General features: G+C 42.7%; 1 protein-coding gene across 1 annotated transcript in view; it reads left to right on the top strand.

Annotated features, from left to right (window-relative positions):
* TRPM3 (transient receptor potential cation channel subfamily M member 3) overlaps positions 1–19,273 on the top strand; it is a 1,363,437-nt gene that overhangs the window by 449,027 nt on the left and 895,137 nt on the right. The window contains exon 2 of the mRNA XM_085633017.1: positions 15,211–15,290. Within this exon, the coding sequence (XP_085489143.1) occupies positions 15,211–15,290 (80 nt within the window). The remainder of the gene's footprint in view (positions 1–15,210; positions 15,291–19,273) is intronic.

Here is a 19,273-nt window from a genome sequence, read left to right as displayed (position 1 = left end):
ACGCCCCCTCATTGACCTCCTTCTCCTCGAATTCCTGCACTACCACCGAGTGCTTAATTTGTAATAATACGTGCCAGGGCACTCGTGAAGTGGCCGCTGCAGCTTGCACTATCCAGTGCCCCTGCCAGCTCCGCCAATGACAGACCAAAACGACTACTAACCATTAAAACCCTACAACTGTGACAATTCAGACAATTTCAGGCCTCCAAATCTATAGGATTGGTTTTATCGGCCGGGATTAATCACTTTTAATGAACATTGAATGAATAAACAACTATTGTTGTGTTCATCTTGAAAGCTGGCAAACCTACCCACCGTGCGGAAAACTGGCATAAGTGCCGAAGTTGACAATTAGGTGAGGGTGCTTTGCACCGGAAACCACCGCCTCAAATTATACCGTGTTACCACCCTCCAACAGTGCCCCTCCTATCTCCACAGCCCTTCTCTGACATCCATTTAATTTTTATAGCTCTATTCATAGCTCAATCATTCTCAATTGTGTGATCTGCATGGTGCACTTTCTTTGCAGCAGGCACATTAAACCTAAACACTACTTTAAGATGAGTCAAAATTGCCACTCAACAAAACTTGAACTCTGCCCAGTACAAACAATATTCACCAGAGTTTTCTGGGCATTTTTATCGTAGCCCGAAGGCTGCTGAACAGACAAGGAAATCTACGGCATGTGCTGATTGCAGGACGTGCAAGGAACTCTGCAGCTCCTGCTTCAACCCATAAGTTAGTTTTAGACTCAGCGCCCTCCACTCAGGTCAGCGCCAGGCGTGGATGCACCAGTCGCACTGCCCTAAAGCTGGCTCTGACCACAGCCATCTCTTATCCTGCAGAGGTCGATAAAATGAATGATGATTTCTTCTGGAACAAGCAGTGAAGAATAGGTGCAGGGCCCAAAGTTGTTCTTCTAAACCCATTACCAAATGTCGGGTGACCGAACACCAAGTCAGTGTAGTCTAGATTCCACCTCATGCCTCTTTAATCTACAACCATACTCTCCATGCTCCTTAGCTCCCACTTGCAGGTTCCTTTCATTCTGCTTCCTCCTTTTTCTTTATGTTTTTTTTACTATTTTCCAACTTTCTCTTCACTTTTCTTTCCTCTTTTTATGCCTTTCCTTCTCTTGTTCATTGTCAATGTCTGATGTTGGAAAAATAAGTCTCGGTCCCCATAAATGAGTGACAGTGGGCCCCACCTGCTACCACAAGCTCACATTAAGCGCTGAGAACACTTTTTCACCTGCATGTGTTTGGTCCTCGGCCAATTAAGGCTATCTAAGGTACCTGAAAGGATTGTTAGCACAATTTTTGGATGTGATATTTTGTTTTCACTGTGCAAGAATGAATTGTGAGCTCCTTTCAGTGTCAAGTGGCTCCTCCCGGCCTCTGCCTTTTATTTGGGGGAGCGTGGGACTGGGGGATGCAAGATAGGAGGTGACCCCTGCTGTTTGGAAGGACTGGTGTGTAAATGACAGCACAAAAACAGTTACGAGACACCGTGGCATGTGTGGCCCCATTGACAAATATTTAGCCAACAGCAATTTGTACGCGATTAATTGCAGGCACACGCGTCTTATGGGAATGTGAAACTACAGGTCCCAGAATGCAAAGAATATTTATCTAGATATACAGCAGGACTGTATGATGATGTTACATACGGAATTTAGGCTCTTGAAAGATTTGCAGCATCCTTTTTATCTGCTTTACTACATATTGAACTTGAACGGTGTCTTGACAGGCCCACTCACTTCCTACATAGGCCACAGGTTTCTGCCCCTTAAAATATTATGTTGTGCAGTTGTAAATACTGGCCCTGCCATCTGTGAGTAGGGAATGATGTATTCTGGCGTGTGACAGCAAACACCATTGCAGGTGCCTGATTCTCGCTATAGAATGCTACCCAGAGGGATGTTGGCATGTGCGTGACACCACCTACAACCGCGTCCCAGTCTCAATAAAACAAATAAACCCGTTTTTTAAAACTCTGAGCGTTTCAGACTTTTGTTCTTTGAACTACATACCATGTTTATAAGAACTGATACCTATTTTGAGCCAAACATACCTGAAGTTGATCAATTACGTCACAAAAGTTTTTAAAAAATTGCAAGGTAAAATGGTATGTCAATCCAGATATTTTTTAATTGTACTTCATGATGGTGGCACTAGAGACTTGATATGACATGTGAGCAAGACACGACAAAGTGAACATTTTCACATTGTTTTGTATACTCAGTGCTTTATTCAGTTTTGCTTAATAGGGTTTTTCTGAAAGGTAATAGGCATGATTTGAACAATTCTTAATTAGATCCTGGGGAAAGTTGTTCGTAAACATCCCCAAGAACAGCTGCATCTTCCTGGCATTGCTGATCTCAATGAATCCCACGTGTGACCTCCTCAGATACAACAAATGTCCTTCGTGCTGCCTTGGACAATCTGTGGAGTTCTCTGGTTGAGTAATGCTCCTTGTGATGGAACACATTCACCGTCCAAAAGATATTACTGGGGGGGGGTTAAGAGATCCCTCTGGCCTGAACTTTCTCTTTGTTAACGATTGTAGGTCTGCGGTTTAACCGCATTATTTTGCCCTTTCAATGAATTCTGTGTTGGATTGCTGGGAGTTGCCTAATAGTTCTCTGCTTAGCACCTACATAACACCATTTATTGTTAGACCTTTTTAGCTGTGAGGGGTTCCGAGTTCAGACCCAGCTTTACTGTCCTTCATACGATGGAGCACTGGATGGAAAATTGAAACTCTGCATCACGCAAAGCGCAGAAAATGCCGCACAAGATACCGTAGATGTCATCGGCAGGCAACTCTTCCAACGTTTGCATTGGATCTGTCTGTTCTGCTTTGTCTCATGCTGGTGACCCAGCAGATCCTAGCCCAGGAATTGTGCTACAAAGAACGTGCTTTAACCAGTGCTTTAAATGGAAATGTAGAAGTGCAGGCACGTGCTCTTTAGAGTACTGGTTTGTTCCTGAGAAGTGCCAGTACTCTCCCACAAAATGTATTGCATCTGTGCTGGTAAGTGCAGGTCCTCTCCTTTTCAACTTAAAGAAGTGCGGGTACTCAGTTCCGTACAGTACCTGCCCATTTAAAGCACTGACTTTAACAGGCAGGTGCAAACTTGTGCCAGTAAAGGGACAGTGCCCCACTGAAGGGTAGACGTGTCAAAGTGTCAGTCCCCTTTTAATGCACAAGAACTGGTCAGCTCTTACAGGAGGAGACTGGGATTCTCCCATAGGCAGTGCCGGCCTTGGGCATGGGCAAGCTGGACGCAGGCCATGGGTGCCAATATCCCAATGGGCGCAGCAGGGAGCTGCCTGGCTTAATGTCATGCAAATAACAACTTGCCCATCCCTTTTGGTCTCAATCGGGTCCTGCTAAGCACTTTATAATCAGCCCTTGATGTACCTCAGCCTCTTTGTTAGCACCCCATCAACCCCTGCCCTCTTCCCATCTTCCTCACACCTCCTGCCATCACACAAAAAAAAAACCCTCGCCCCAACAACAAACAACAATTTTCCTTTCTGCCCAGGGCACTGTCCCGGCAAATACAATTTAAGGCCAGTCCAGTCTGAAGGCATGTGCAGTGTGTGACTGGATCAACCAGCAGGAGATACCAGGGGGTTTCTGGGACCCCTGTTCTGCCCTGTACCCCCTCAAGGGCACCCACAGGTACACTGGCTGTACTCCACCTGATATGTGACTCATAATCAGTGCAACGTACAATGGATTGGTTGCCTTTGCACCCGCTTCTTTAATACGGCACAGGCGTAAGCGCAGTCTTCAGCATCTGTAAGAAAGGGGCAAGGGGAGTTGGAAAATCCCAAGTAAGTAACGATATTGTGCAAAGAGAATTTTGATTGAAAAACTGGTACACAATTTCATGAATGGTAAAAGCATACAAAGACATGATATGGAGCCTAAAAAAAAAAGCAATTTCGGCTATTTTTTAGGGAGAGCATTCTTTGTTGATAGCGTAAAGAAAATGATGATTTAGTAATGCGAAAAATGTAGTAGCTTTTAAATTTCCCCTATTGAGTGTTGACAAACTATTCATAACTTAGGCATAAAACAACTCCCTCTCCTACTTTTAAAAGCATTAAAGCCTGTCCACGAAATTTGTTCCCAGTTACCTTTAATTTAAACACACGCTATTAAATCGGTGGTTACAGTTGTAAACATAAATATGCTTACAATTACATTGTTTTTGTCTTTCCTCTATTTTTAAGCACAGGCACCTTTTGACACAAGGTGGCAAACAATTATTCTATTTCACTTAAATTACTTATTCATGCAAACTAATTTCTTTGCTGTGTGGATAAATATGGCAAAACAACAAGATGATGGACTGAATGCTGAAACTTTTCAGCCACTCAGCCCCAGTTACAGATCCGGGTTTAATCCATCGTTTATTTTCTCACTGTGACCCCCGAGTCTGGTCCCAGGATGCTTGTTTTCGGTCCAGGGAGGACCTGGCTTGGCAGTTCCGGCTGTTCTGTTCCCATGGGGAGCAGCGTCAAGAATGATTAGCACATGGTTGGGTCAAAACTGGGGTGATGGTGCGAGCAAAATAATGTAGGGTTAAACTCAGATCTGTGACTAGGGGCGAGTGTTGGAAAAGTTTTAACACTCCACACTTCATTTTATTTTGTGATGTTGCTCTGTGAATAAATATGCACAAGGTGCCTGTCTTATTCTCCCTTTCAGAGATGCTATCGCGGTTGTAAAACAAAGAAATACAATTTAGACAAGCATTCAAGGCCAATATAATTTGTTTTATTACATCTAGCGATTGGATTGCAACTTGCTGTCTGAAATACTGGTGTGGCTGGGGGGGGGGGGGGGGGGAGAGAAATGTATTTCCTCGCTGAGCACACATTTTTGCACCAGTGGAATTCACATTTCATAAAGAGCCACAAAAGCATCTGTGTCCTCTTCTGTCATATCGACGTGCCTCGGTGGCACAAAATGTGGGCATAAACACCTGTTGTCCCCCCATGGCAAAAAAGTGTGATACACCCTTGAGGTCCTATCACGAGCAGCGTGCACCTGTGCAAACCCTGGAGCGCACACTTGTGCCTCTTATGCACCTAATAATCAAGCTGTGCGTGTGCCCTTGTTTCTGATTAGTGCAGGTGTGCCTGCTACATTTTTTTCATCAGTTGATGAATATTTTACGAAGTTGGGCCTAACTCAGTCATATGGAAAAAAATGTTTTGACGAATGCTCAGCTTGGCATGAATGAGCACAAACACAAGGAGTATGTAATATGTTCATCAGTGCTAATCACTAAAGGGAAGAGGGGCCATGTCATGAAGGTGTGGACTCGCATGAGCCTGTTTGTACCCGATTGCCCTTTTCTAACTGAATACATGTCACTCAGAATGGCACTGGTGACACCACAGCTCGGAAACAGTGATTACCTCTCAGTTTCCAAGCTACGCTATCGGCTGCACTAACTCTGAGTTTAATGTATGCACTTTAGAAAATGCAATCCGATAAAAGAAGGTGCACAGCTGTGCCCTGCATGAACGCACCCCTTCATGATGTGGTCCCAGGTGCACAAACTCATGATTTGCTGTGTTCATGACAGAAATGCAGCTCCACCTTTGCAAACGGAGGTGAGCATTCAGTGTTTGCACCGCTGTTCGTGATGGGCCGAGCAGGCCACAACTGCTGCATAAAGTCCCACACTTCTAATGGATCATTTTCATTACGTCACCAGGTCACTGAAATTGCAAGAAACATGCTCTGTCACGTGGGGAGTGTGTTTTATGTTATCTATCCTGCTCTTTGAGTCCCATTGGGTTCTGCCCAGAGTTTTGCATGGAGCATACGGCCAGTGGAAGAAGGGCAGCATGCACGGTAGGGATTGGCTTGCATCTGGGTGGTTTGTCCAATTGCACGCAGTAGGCTGGTACAATGTCCCTATGTTTGCCACTTCCAGGACTAGCAAGATAAAAGCTCTGCGGGAGAATTTGAGTCACTGGCGCCCACCATGACCTGCCTGGCAGGGAGGGGTCATTTCCTCTTCTTACAGCACTATATGAGCTGTTAAGAGGTCCATGGCTGCAGCAAACATTTGTTTCCTGCCTGACTGGGAGGGAGGAGCCTCGGCACAGGGGGGGTACTACACAACCAGCTTCAGAAACATCTCCGCGTTTCCAGATGTTAATAGCGAAGGAGGGCACTCAGAGTTAACTAGCCATGAATGTGTAACTGTAAACCATGCCGGATGCTTGTCCTGGAAATATTGGTGTCTGTTTTATTCAGCTTGATTCAGTGCTGCTCACATATTGCTAGATCAGTGCACAGTATCTTGGCAAGGATAGAAATTGGCCAAGATCAAACATTTTGGTCAAGTAGGAGATGTTTTGACTACAGTACAGTACTACTTGCACGTAATGCTATTACTTTACCACAATATTACATCCTGGTGAATAGACCATGACTCTGGGCCCTCTCTCGTCCCTAGATAATACCCAGTCAAGGTTTTTGTTTTACCGTTCATTTGGTAGGAGCTTTAAGATCATTTCCAAAGACCCCCAAGCTTAGCAAACACAAGAGCAGGGAAATACATTCTAGAAGGGAATGCCCAAAAGGGGATGCTGGGTTAAAAACCACGAGCCTGATCTAAAGTTTAGCACACAGTTTACTCTGTCACTAATATGATGGATATTCCATGTGACTTATTACAAGTGCAAGTGCATTATGTCCCGTGGCACTTTTAACAAGATGGACGAGATGTCATGTTTGTGAGGGAGTAAACCATCCGACAAACTCTAAATCAGGGCCTATATCGTTTGGTTCCACAGTTTACAACTACCCCCCTGCATCACTAGTGGTTGGGCAATGATTCTGATGTCAAGGCCAAGCGGCTACCCTTCTTAGGGACATATCACTATGTTGTGGGCCTTGCCTTTACTTATAATGCCGTGCTCATTTACAGCATGTTTAGGCAAAGTGGTAAAACATGTCAAGTCTCTTAGTTCCATGGCTCAAACGTACCCCTGCACCACATCAAGTGGGGGTCTCTGCCCCTACATATGAATTACCCACCCTGTCAGTGGGTCTGCCAAGGTGTTGACAGGAAGTCTATTTCTAAGCTCCCCCCAATAATTTGATATTATGGGAAAAATGCAGACGTCGACTCATAGTCACCCTCAGTCCCCAATAGATGTAACCGCGCACGCAGACTGTCTGCCTGCCAAAGTGTCATTGGAAGTGATAATGGAAAGTTGGTGACCCTAATGTACAGATGAATTCTGAAGGGCAGCCACCAAGAATGGGGTCAGTTTCTACTGATTGTTGTCCGTGCTGTCCCACAACATATGAATGAATGAATGAATGAATGAATGAATGAATGAATGAATGAATGAATGAATGAATGAATGAATGAATGAATGAATGATACAACTTACAAAGTGCATGAATACCCAGAGGCGTCTTGGCACTGAAAATATGAGTGCTTCAGATTTGTGTCACTAGAAACGTAAGAAGAAACTAGAAATATACGTGTTTATTCACTGACGTCACTGTAAGTCAATGGAAGGCGCTGGACCATGCCCCCCACCCCTCCATACTTGCCTGGCCTCCTGTGCTCTTTATTCAGCTGAACTCCATCAGATGTGAGGGTTAAATTGCATTGTCGGAGGAACATGGCCACAGTAATGCAATCCCACTGCTGAGCGCGTCCGTCACTTCCGCTTTATAGCTGTGACTCAGGATTGCAAACAGAGACTGATTCCCCAACTGATCCCCTCACTGCTGACGTGTGACATCGTCTGATCATATATTCTGTAATCCTGATGGATGGCCCAGGGTTATTTCCCGCTTCCGGGGACCCTGGGGAAAAATATCACTGTCTACATCTGCGCCGGTAATGGGGGCCTCCCAGCCGCATGTACTTTATTGTACCGAGAAGGCTGCCCCCTGGGCCTGCCTCTTCTTTGTACAGGGCTGAACATATTCGACTTCCCACCTGGGGAATTCATAAAGGGAGATTTCTAACTCGGTGCCAGTTCTGGAATGACATAAACAAATACAATATGTTCATAATGTGGATTTATTTGTGCTGATTTCCCGAAACGGTGGCTGGTTTTGCGTACTTGACAGGAGCCACATAATGAATACATTTCTGAGAAAAGGTGATGCTGTGCAAAAGGGGCGGGGCCGGGCCAAACTTGGGAACCTAAAGCAGCCCCGGCAAGAAATGCTCAAACAAGTCCCACTCCCTTCGTCTCCTCACACACTCTCTTTCCACCCATCCATCCTGTCTCTCCCTGTCTCTCCTCTCCCTCTTCTCCCTCTCTGATGTCTTTCTCTCTTCCTTGAAGTGACCCGTGCCTCTACATTTAGTCTCGGGACGCTGGGGTGAGTGGCGAAGGCGCCAGGAGCGGACCTGGGCTTTCAAATCTGGCTTCCAAGGGCTCCAGCCCACCGGGGAAATGCCCTATAGAATAAATGACCTGTCCGGCCCTGTGCTCGTATTTACCAAACGTGGGCGGGAGTGTAAACGTGATCTGTAGCCCCTATGTCAATGTCTGCAAGCAAGACACTGCAATGTGCATGCCACACAAATAAATCTCGCTTCACAACTGGCTCCTGCTGTAGCACCTAAAGTCGCAGCACTAGTCTGATGATTTTCATAATTCTTTGTAGGGAATCTCATAATTTTCTACCTAATGCTCTTCCTCTGTCTTGTTCTGCCTCTGTTCTATGTGCATATTTCTTTGGCTAAACAGTGAACGCCAGCACTTCTGAGCAAGAGAAATAGGATGGGGCATGGAACAGGAGAAGGAGAGAAAAGAACTGAGAATGGCATAGCAAAGAAAGGCGAAGAACAGGGAGATAGACATGAAAAAGAGGGATACTAAAAGTAAAGTAGAGTTATTAGGTAAAGAGAGAAGAGTGAACTGACCAAAATGAAGATGCAGAGGCAGAAATTGGCAGAGGTATGTAGAGAGGGAGAGAGCTAGTTAAGATTGCAGAGTAAGGAAGAGATAGCAAGAGATAGCAAGAAGGAAATGTAAAAGGAAAGAGAGGGTGTGATACAGAGAGAGGTGATATAGAGAAGTGTTTTTTTTTTTTTAAATAGCTAGAAACAGAAAACAATAAATAGACAGGCAGAAATGAGATAGTGGAGCAGAGAACGAGTGATGAGTTAGAGAGAAGGGCAACATGAGAAGTGACATATGGAGAGATGAGAAAAAGAACGAGGCTGACATTTAAACAGAGTGAGAAGGTAGAAGGGTATAAAGAGAGATGAGTTGTGCAGAGAAAAGTGGTGAAAGAGAGAGACAGGTAAGGCACAGGGAAAAGAGGTAGAATGAGAGAGGGTAGAGAGGTGAGGTAGTGAAGTGGGAGATTAGATAGAGAGTGGTAGCAAGAGAAAAAGAGAGTGAAAGATGGGTTGAAAAGGGAGAGATTGGGTGAGGTGTAACCTACATATTAGAAGAGGTGGTGATGAAGAGTGTCGAGGTAGCAAGAGGTGTGAGAGAAAAGCAGGCAGAGGTGAGGTATGGAGCGAGAGAGAAAGTAGAGGGAGGTGAAGTATGGAGCGAGAAAGTGGGAGATGTGAGGTGAAGAGAGAAGGAATTGAGAGAGAGGTGGAGTTTGTGAATGGCAGGAGATACAGGCGAACTACAGGGAGGTGAGATAGAAACACATAGGTAAGGTGCAGAAAGAGGGTTGAGGTAGAGAAGAAGGTGAGGAAGTAAGGGGGTATAGGGAGGTGAGGTGAAATGAAGAGTAATCTGGGAGGGAGTAGGCAGAGAAGTAGACAAACTGTAAAGGGGAGCATGGTCAAGTTGGAGAGAGAGAGAGATGATAGAGAAGGCGGTAGCTGAGGTGAGAAAAAGAGGTTGATTGAAAAGGAGCAAATGATGAGATTGGGGTAGATGGAGACAGATATAGTCAAAGGTTGAGGTAGGCTAAGAGAGTGAAAGAGGCTTCGACGGATAAGTAGACGAGTTGAGATAGAGAGAGAAAGATCACTTTAAGAGGGGCACCTTGAAGGTGGGAGCGTGAGCAATTGCCCACTTTGCCCATGCCTTAAAATGTCTTTGAGTTACACTGCCTTTTCTCCAGGAGAAGTCATGTTCAAGTTTAGGGTGTTTTTGAAAAATAAAGATGGGGCTTAGATAACCCCGGTAACATTGCAAGAGCATGTCCCTCTTGCCTACAGTCCTTCTGTTTCCTGTTTCTATGTGTCTAGCTAAGGGTAATATTGCTGCCAAGAAGCATAGCTGAGTTGAGGTAGCAGTGGTCTGGTGATGCCCTATCTCACAACTGCAAATTTATACATGAAGTCATGGCAAACAGGCATCTTGAAGATAATTACTAGAGGTGATTCCATCTAGACACCACACCTACCATCCAAATTGTATAGAATAAGTTCACTTGATTTTGTAGTTTTCAACATTGGTTAATATACTAAGCCAGTGGTTCTTAACCTGCTGTCTGAGTATTCCTGGGGGTCTGCGAGGCCTACTCAGGGGGTCCACAACTGTTTTATATAATGAAATAATATTGAAATTAGTACATTACATTTTATAAAGTATATACATCAAAAAACTAAATGTAAAACTTTTTTTATATTCGATTGTGAATTAAATACAATATTTAAATGTTTGAGCATTTGTTTAGCGTATACTTGTTTCTGTATTTTTGTGTATTGTTTTAAGGTTCAAATCATTGAAATAGCTTAGGCCCAGGGTCCTCGGCTCCCACTAGTTATTCATTGGTGGTCCCTGAATTCCAGCAATGATTTAGTGGGGGTCCACAGAAGTCAAAAGGTTAAGAACCACTCTTCTAAGCCATTTTGCACTGCTTAAAATAATTTTTTTTCTTTCTAACTTTTTTTCGCTCTCTCTGGTACATTTTAAAACATTTTAGAAACTCTTTCCACTGCACCAGTGAGCCACAGGTATAAAAATGTAGTCCCTGTGAGAAATGTAGCCCCAAATGCACAATATCTGAAATAGGTACAAGTTTGCCAGTACAGGAGCAGAGCTCATTTGCTTGCTGCTTCACCCTTTGCAATAAGCACAATTCATTGTAGAATGTGCCAGCATACCTTGTGCACTAGTGCATTTGGTACTACAAAGATGTCTTGCGGTACCTTTAGCTCTACCAGATTTTACTGGTGCAAATATATAAATGGGTGTTTGCAGTGGGTGTGGCACCAGGGCAGTTTTGGTCATATGGCCCTTTATTACTGAGACACCCTTCTTCTGTGTCTGTGATAGCATCAGTGATATATCCTATCCTGTTCATAGGTGCAAGATGTGTAACAGTATATTCTGCCTTTCTCTGACACCCTTGTTAATTGTGAATAGCGAAAGACTACCTAAAAGGTGTCCTGCCCTGGGAAAACTGTAAACAAGGGGATCCTTAAGGCTAGGCAATGAGTCTGGAGAAAAGACAAGGTTTTAAAGTCTTATGGAAGGGTTGTGGACATATAGGGGTCTATTAGTATGGCGGGCGGATCGCCACCACCCAAACGGCGGTGGCGATCCGCCCGCCATACTACACCGCCTGCATGCCAATTACCCCCGCCATATCATTATCGCGGGGGGTACCGCGGCAGACGGGAAGACCGTCCATTGCTTTTTTGCCCAATCGACGAGTCGACCTGACGGAAAAGGGTTTAATATGGTGACACCGCCATCCATATTAGTATGCAGGCGGAGAGCAGCCTTTCAGTGGCGGCAACACATGCAGAGTTCACAGTTGGGAGCCCGTTGCGGGCCCCCAGGAAGTTGGGGGGGGATGCACATGGGGGTACCTATGGTACCCCCCTGCATTTGCATGCACAATGCGACATGCACCGCGTGGTGCCTGCCACTTTGTGCATGCAAATGCACAACCTGCTTTTTTACCATTGCGGTGGGTGCTGCTGAAAGCACCTTCCGCCGTAATGTTACAAATGCGTGATGCGCCCGCCAGTGTGGTGGGCGCATCCTAATCTCCCCCACGGGACCGCCGCACATATGGCGGGCGGTCCCATTTTCCATCAGGAAACCATCCTAATGATGCCCATAGTCTTCCTGGTAAAGATTTCCCGATATTTGCAGCAGTGATAGAAAAGATTCGGCCATAAGCCCACACACAACAGAATCTGCGGCCAACAAAAAGACAGGGCTGTTGAAGATTTGAGGGAATGGGATGGGAGGTTGTGGTACAATTTTTGTTGAAGGTAGAAAGTGCCCAGACAACAGTAGTCTCAGGAGACCATACCAAAAGACTTAAAAATAATCCGTTCAGAAACTGGCAACCAGTGAAATGATTTCAGGTAAGAAAAGAAGAACAAGAGGGAAGGATAAGAGCAAGGCATTCTGTCACATTTGTAATGCACCAAATCAGTGTAAGAATTGGGTGAGCCCAGGAGCAGAGAGTTACAATAATCAAGTTGGCTTCAAAAGGACACTTGGGCCAGTAGCCAATGGGATTGGTAAAGAAGATTAGGGAAAATTTTGCGCAACAGTTTCAAAAACAGAAAACAGGTAGTAAAATAAGATTTCTAAACATCATCGTGTACCACACACACACACACTTCTTGAAAACCATGGAAAGGCCTATTTTGTGCACCAATACAGCGTGCTGTGTGCAGTGCGACTCTCTGGCCGACATATTGCTTTTCCATGGAATGAATATCTATGGAAGATAAAGTAGGCACAGATAGAGAAATTGCAAAAGGATTACTTATGGCCAAACTCCTAGAAATTGGTCAGGCATTTCTGTGGACACGAATATAAGATTTGCAACCTTCTACAGGATGAATTAAAGCCCTTACATTTAAGAAGGAAGTAAATTCCCTGACAAAAATAAAGTAAAATAATTGAATACAATGAGGTTATTTATTTGTCAAATAATTGTTATTTTAAACATGATAAAAAAGTTATTGCTCTTTATTATTACACCCGTCATTTTTTCGACTACATTTTACTTCTTCCTGTCTCATCAAACTTCCTGTTTCGCCCCATTCCGCCATTTTACTCTTGCCCCAATCCCCCTTTACCAGTGTTAAGCAGCTGGATCAGCAGTGGTTCTCCATCTCTCTTGTGGCCTGCTGCTAGACGTTGGCAGACCCCATGGGATAGGTATGTCAGTATACCAAAGAGGGATAGAGGAGAAATAATTCAAAAGTCCCAGATAACAAGAATTTTAAGTTATTGTTTTTGAGGCAAGATATAGACATTTCACCAAAACGCACCATTTTAGACTCCTGTACACCTATTGGAAAGTCACTCTAAGAAAGACCAAGCAGGCTCATCATGTGTGTTTGTATTCCTACCACTAAACTGTCTTCCATCTTTTAATCCACTGTAAATAACACTGTTTTTAGGGAATATTCTGGTACTTTTTGTTTACCTCCCCTTTTGAGCACCTTTTTTGAGGATTCGGCATCATAAGCCAGATGCTTTCACAAATACTACTTTGTCAAGCTCTTGAAACCGGTTTCAAGCCTTGCCTTTACTCTCCATTTTCCAAACGCTCCAGGACACGCTGCATTCTAGAGATCTGGGGTCACATGTATCATTATTTCAATTAGCAATTACTTAAGTTCAATTCTTTGCAAATTGCAATTAGGTAATCGCTATTTTAATGTATGAAACTCCATGAGTTTCATTTAGCGGGTCCTAACGGGTCGCAAAGTGCCCTATGTCATTAATATTAATGAGGTGGGTCGCAATTTGCGACCCATTAGGAACTGCCAAAATCACAGAGATGGTGGACTGCTTGGGGTCAGCAGACCACCATGTCTGTGGTTGCTTTTAAATAAAGCAATCATTTTTTGTTTAAATGCAGCCCGTTTTCATTAAAAGAAAATGGGTTGCATTTAAAAAAGAAACATGAAAAGTTTCCTTTTTATTTCACAAGAGCAGGCAGTGGTCCCACTGCCTGCTCTTAAAAAACATTTTTACGAACATTCACAAAGGGGAAGGGGGTGCCTTGGGGACCCCTTCCTGTTTGCGAATGTGTTACCACCTACTCAAAGTAGGTGGTAAAATGCAAATGTTTCGAGACCGCAAAACATTCCTACATACCGCTGCGATTCAGTATTAGGAAGGGATGCCCTAAACACGCCCATTCCTGATACCGAATTGGTATTTATTCGCAATTCCAAATTGCGATTCGGTAATATGTAACCGAATCACAAATTGGAATTCATACCAAAATGGGTTTTTTCTGGTCGCAAACGGCCCGAGTCTGCGAATGCAAAATGCATGATGCATGTGGTCCCTGGTTCCAGTCTCACATTTAATCTATTTGATCACTTTGTAAATGGAAGGGCGATTGTAGAGCTTGGACCCAATACAGTTAACAGGTACAGCTCATCCCTGGAGAGCTTCAAGAACCCTGCACTCCTTAGACTCGCAACCACACACTTCACCTTCCCCAGAAAAAAAAAAGAAAGAATGCATCAACGTTAAGAAAATAATTCTTATTCAGGAGTTCACGCTAATACCATAGAAATAAACGGCTCTAGAAGACAAAAAATGCCAGCCTTGGAGGTTCGAAAATTCCTCTTATAAGTACATCATAGAGAAAAGAGACTAGAGAGACATAGTTCATTGAAGCAAGGCACCCTAGCACATACACCGGAAGTGCTAATTTAAGGCATGGGCCTCGACCACAGTTTTGGGTTTACTGGGGTAACTGGTAGTTTGTCACTGGAACTTTAAAGGAATGTGCAGCGTTTGGATGGATGTAGCAGCATTTATTGACATCTGGATGTAATTACAGAAAACAATAGAATATAGCAGAAGGAAAACAACAACACAAAAGATATAACAGGACAAAACCTACCAGAACAGTCAATACAGACTGCAATGCAAAAACCACAATGTAACAAAGAAACACAAAAAATCAACAGTACAAAACAAAACGCATCACCACTTCAATAAAATGCAACACAACAAATATGCACACACGTTCTTGTCACAACCTCCACAAATCTGTCTTCATAATATAGTGGTAAAAAGTGTTTGCAGCAAACAATACCATACTTGGCACCAAGTGCATGTAACTGAGTCTGTCATAGTGTTTTACGATTCTCCCAAAAAGTGTGCTGCCAGAGAACGTTTCTCACTTAGCTATAAATTATGAATGAGAGCTCGAGTGGCTGGCTTTCAATCTATGGTCTCATCTGTTCTAATCTCTTCTATGTTTCTCTCTCTCTTTCAGGCTCAGAAATCATGGATCGAAAGAGTATTTTCGAAGAGAGAATGTGTGCACATTATACCAAGCACCAAAGACCCCCATAGGTATTTTCTATTTAAATAATAGTTTAATTACATTGCATTAATGATGTATTAAATAACAATTTTAAAACTTGTAGGACTGTTCACAGTGTAGTAACATGCAGCATTCATTTACAATTCATGAACGTATCTTGAGGCCAATCGGACCGACAAGCATATACAGTGTAAAACATGGATGTCAACCCTTGAGTGTTGCTTGTATCTTATTTCACAGTCTTCTTTCCCACCTTTTTTAATGATACATTTCCTTCTGCTTCCCTCTGTCCTTTCTCTATTGCTTGAGACGTGTGCTCTCTCTGACCGACTTGACTACATTTTCAGCTATCTGTCTTCATTTTGTTAGTCAGTGTCCACCCTGCATATGGACCTCAGAATATCAACAGGTTCAAATATAGTGGCCAGGATATTGGGGAAAAATGGAAGGTATGAAAGTTACATTTTCTATACCTAACTACGCCTGTATGTACCTTGGTGATATCTATCTATCTATCTATCTATCTATCTATCTATCTATCTATCTATCTATCTATCTATCTATCTATCTATCTATCTATCTATCTATCTATCTATCTATCTATCTATCTATCTATCTATCTATCTATCTATCTATCTATCTATCTATCTATCTATCTATCTATCTATCTATCTATCTATCTCTCTGTCTCTCTATCTATCTTTCTGTCTATCTGTCTATCTGTCTATCTGTCTATCTGTCTATCTATCTATCTATCTATCTATCTATCTATCTATCTATCTATCTATCTATCTATCTATCTATCTATCTATCTATCTATCTATCTATCTATCTATCTATCTATCTATCTCTTAGATGGATAAATAGATAGATAGATAGATAGATAGATAGATAGATAGATAGATAGATAGATAGATAGATAGATAGATAGATAGATAGATAGATAGATAGATAGATAGATAGATAGATATCTTCAAGGACTTGTAGACATGGATTTAGGAATAGTAAATCCATACTTCTTTGATAAACCTAACTTTAGATGGTTTGTCCCTCAATATTCTGTCCTCAATATTCTTATAACACTATATTCTGGGAGTCAATATTCAGTAGTACAATCATATATTCTTGATATTCTATGGATTACGACAACTTCTTGATATTCTATGGGTTACGACAACTTTGTGTGATAATGTTACTATGTGCAAAGTCTTCTCTTGCTTTTGGAACCTTGTACCTTATTTTTAATGTGTTCTTTATGTTGTTTTTATCACAATGCATCATGAGCCACTGATCTGTAATGTATATGTTTTGCAGGTGTGCTAACACAAGTGAGTCCTAATGAGAAGAAGGTGGCATCCTTAGTGTTTAAGGATGCCACCATTACATGCGTCCTGACAGACTAAAGTAAGGTTGGAAACAAGTCATGTTTTGCACATTGACTGGTTTGTAACCTCACATTCATTTTGCACTTACTTGCGCATATCAGTCGCAGCGCAAAATATCCATTTGCAGGCAGTCACAAAAACTCCTGCCTCATTAACATTAATGAGGAAGGGGTTTGTTTGTGACCCTCTGCTGATGGCTGTCAATGCAGGGCTAGAGACTTGTGAGGTCCAACAAACTTTCCTTCCTCCATTTGCATTCATCAAATGCCAAGATGTTTTTGCAGCAGCTCCTGTAAACAAGGTCACCCAGCACTCCTGCTAAAGAAGCGATTAACAAGAGAGCTGGAATCCTCTTTTGGCAAATTTATGGAACAAGGCAGGATATCCTTGATTTCTTAGGATGACAAAACATCTGGGGGGTTCAGGAAGCTGATCCGTCTGACCACTCTGATGATTGTCTTTTGTCAGTGAATTAATTCTTTACATTTTTGCTCCTAGGAATGCCTTCACCTTGACAGCGACTATTAATATTGGCTAACTTAGGCATCATACTAGATTCTCTCTGGGGTCTGTCATCCTCATAAAGAAGTCTTTCACTTTTAAAGTAATTTAGTAAATAAGTTATGGGATGGAGATGCTTGATGGTATTAGGAAAAGTTTATGTTTTAATGTGCACACTCTCCTCTTTTTAATGAATCGATTAAATATACAGCTTCGAAGCACTATACTACATGGAGAGATAATTCTACTCATTCCACAGAGTATTGTGAATGTAGTAAGTAAGAAAGTGAAAGGCACACCATCTTTATTTTAAGGAAGGAATGGAGGGATTAGCTAAAACTGTATGCCATTTGCGTCAAATGCCTCTGGAAGGTTTTTTTCAATTTCCTAAACTTTCAAAAGCCATTCATCCAAATCAATATCAATTTAACCTGTAAGTAGCTCACTAAAGGGACAAAAAGTATAGCAGGGGAATCCCATGTCATGCTCTAATTAAGAATAACTAGGTAAAGCAAATCCTTTGAGGAATGTAGTGGTTAAATATTCAGTTGCTCACATGCCCAGTTACTTTAGGCACTAGTGGCCTCTTGTAGAGGAGGACAGTAATGTAACATCCACCAAACAAGGTAAAGAGGTTAAGAAGTGTATGATCCTATTGGCAGTACTTCTGTCAGCACTTCCATCAGTAGCTCTCATTTTACAGTCATGATAGCAAAAGAAATGCCATCAGATGTGCCCCCAACGTATAGTGGGGGCACTAGATGCCAATTCTATCAACATCACCTAAATGTCATGTCAGTATCATAGAGAAAACTGTGAAATAGTAGGAGAAAGCTCCCAGTGTGAGAAGAACATTGTAATACAACACCTGGAAATGAACTACTCTTTGTTGGTGCATTTCCAGGATACATATGTTGGTGGGGACCTTGTGAATAGAGTTTGTCGTGGGGTGGTGTTTAGGAGGGACAATGAAGAAAGTTTCACAAGGAAAGCCGAGTCAATGCTTAAGAAGCTGACAAGGGCAATGTCATATGTATTAGAGATATTCTGCCATGGAAAGTTTACACCAAGTGCAGCTCCAACCATGGAGGCAGAAAATATCCACCAATACAAATCCTTCGTTTCAGCGTACCTCTGCCAGTGTTTTGGCGGCAATGTCTCTGCTACAGTAGCAATTTGGCAGCTGGCATGTCAAATTCTAAATCAGGCTCTAAAAATCTGAATTGGGATAAAAATAGTTTTTCATGCCACACATAAGTCAAAGACTATTATGGCATTTATGTACATGTTGTTATAAGACAATTTGGAAAGCATAGTGTCAGTAGAAATTAAAGGGTGTTATAAACATATCAGAAATGCCTGTGGCATTCACATGGAGACCAACTCTTTACTAACCACTTCAGCTATTCACGCAAGAAGAGACCGCATCAGATGTAGTGAAACAATCACTGTTTTAGAAAGTGGGTTATTAGTAGCTGTAAATATGCATCTACCACTGGCAATAAGGCCCCTAACAAAGTCTAGGGCTGAGTACAGGTCTCAATAATCTTTTCCCATGCCCAACCCTGGGTAGCTTGGCTGCGAGCAGGCAAGTTTAACTTAAGAGACAGGTATGTAAAGCATTTAAAAACACCAATTCAGTAAATAATGAAGACACAACACACAATAAAAATCCCACACCAATTTATAAATATAGGATTTTTGAAATCTTTAAAATGACAAACAAAAGACAAAAATCGAACGTAGGGAACCGGAGATATGAATTTTTAAAGAATTAGCACTATATAGCACAAAGAAACCTATAGCACCACTTTGAGATGTCTCGTCGCACTAGACCGGGACAAAGTCAAAGTTTCAGGTTGACCGCGATGGAGCTCTTCTCGGATACCCCTCTCAGTAGGCCTCGGTCGAGATTTTTCCTTCGGACTTAGGAACTTCTCTGGAGCTTTTTCTGCCAGGTCCCTCTATGCTCTTCACCAGTCCAGATTCGATGAGGGTTCGCTGGCTTGCAACCCAGTGAGCTAGATTCTGACCTTTAGTCTGCCTCTTTCCGCTCATTTCTGACCTTTATCTTGCCTCTATCTGGTCGTTGCTGACCTTTATTCTGCCTCTTTCTGCAAGTTTCT

Source organism: Triturus cristatus, chromosome 2_1 (assembly GCF_964204655.1).
Source record: "Triturus cristatus chromosome 2_1, aTriCri1.1, whole genome shotgun sequence".
NCBI lineage: Eukaryota > Metazoa > Chordata > Amphibia > Caudata > Salamandridae > Triturus > Triturus cristatus.
The sequence above is the reverse complement of the archived record's forward strand: the minus strand, read 5'-3'. Positions and strand labels throughout refer to the sequence as shown.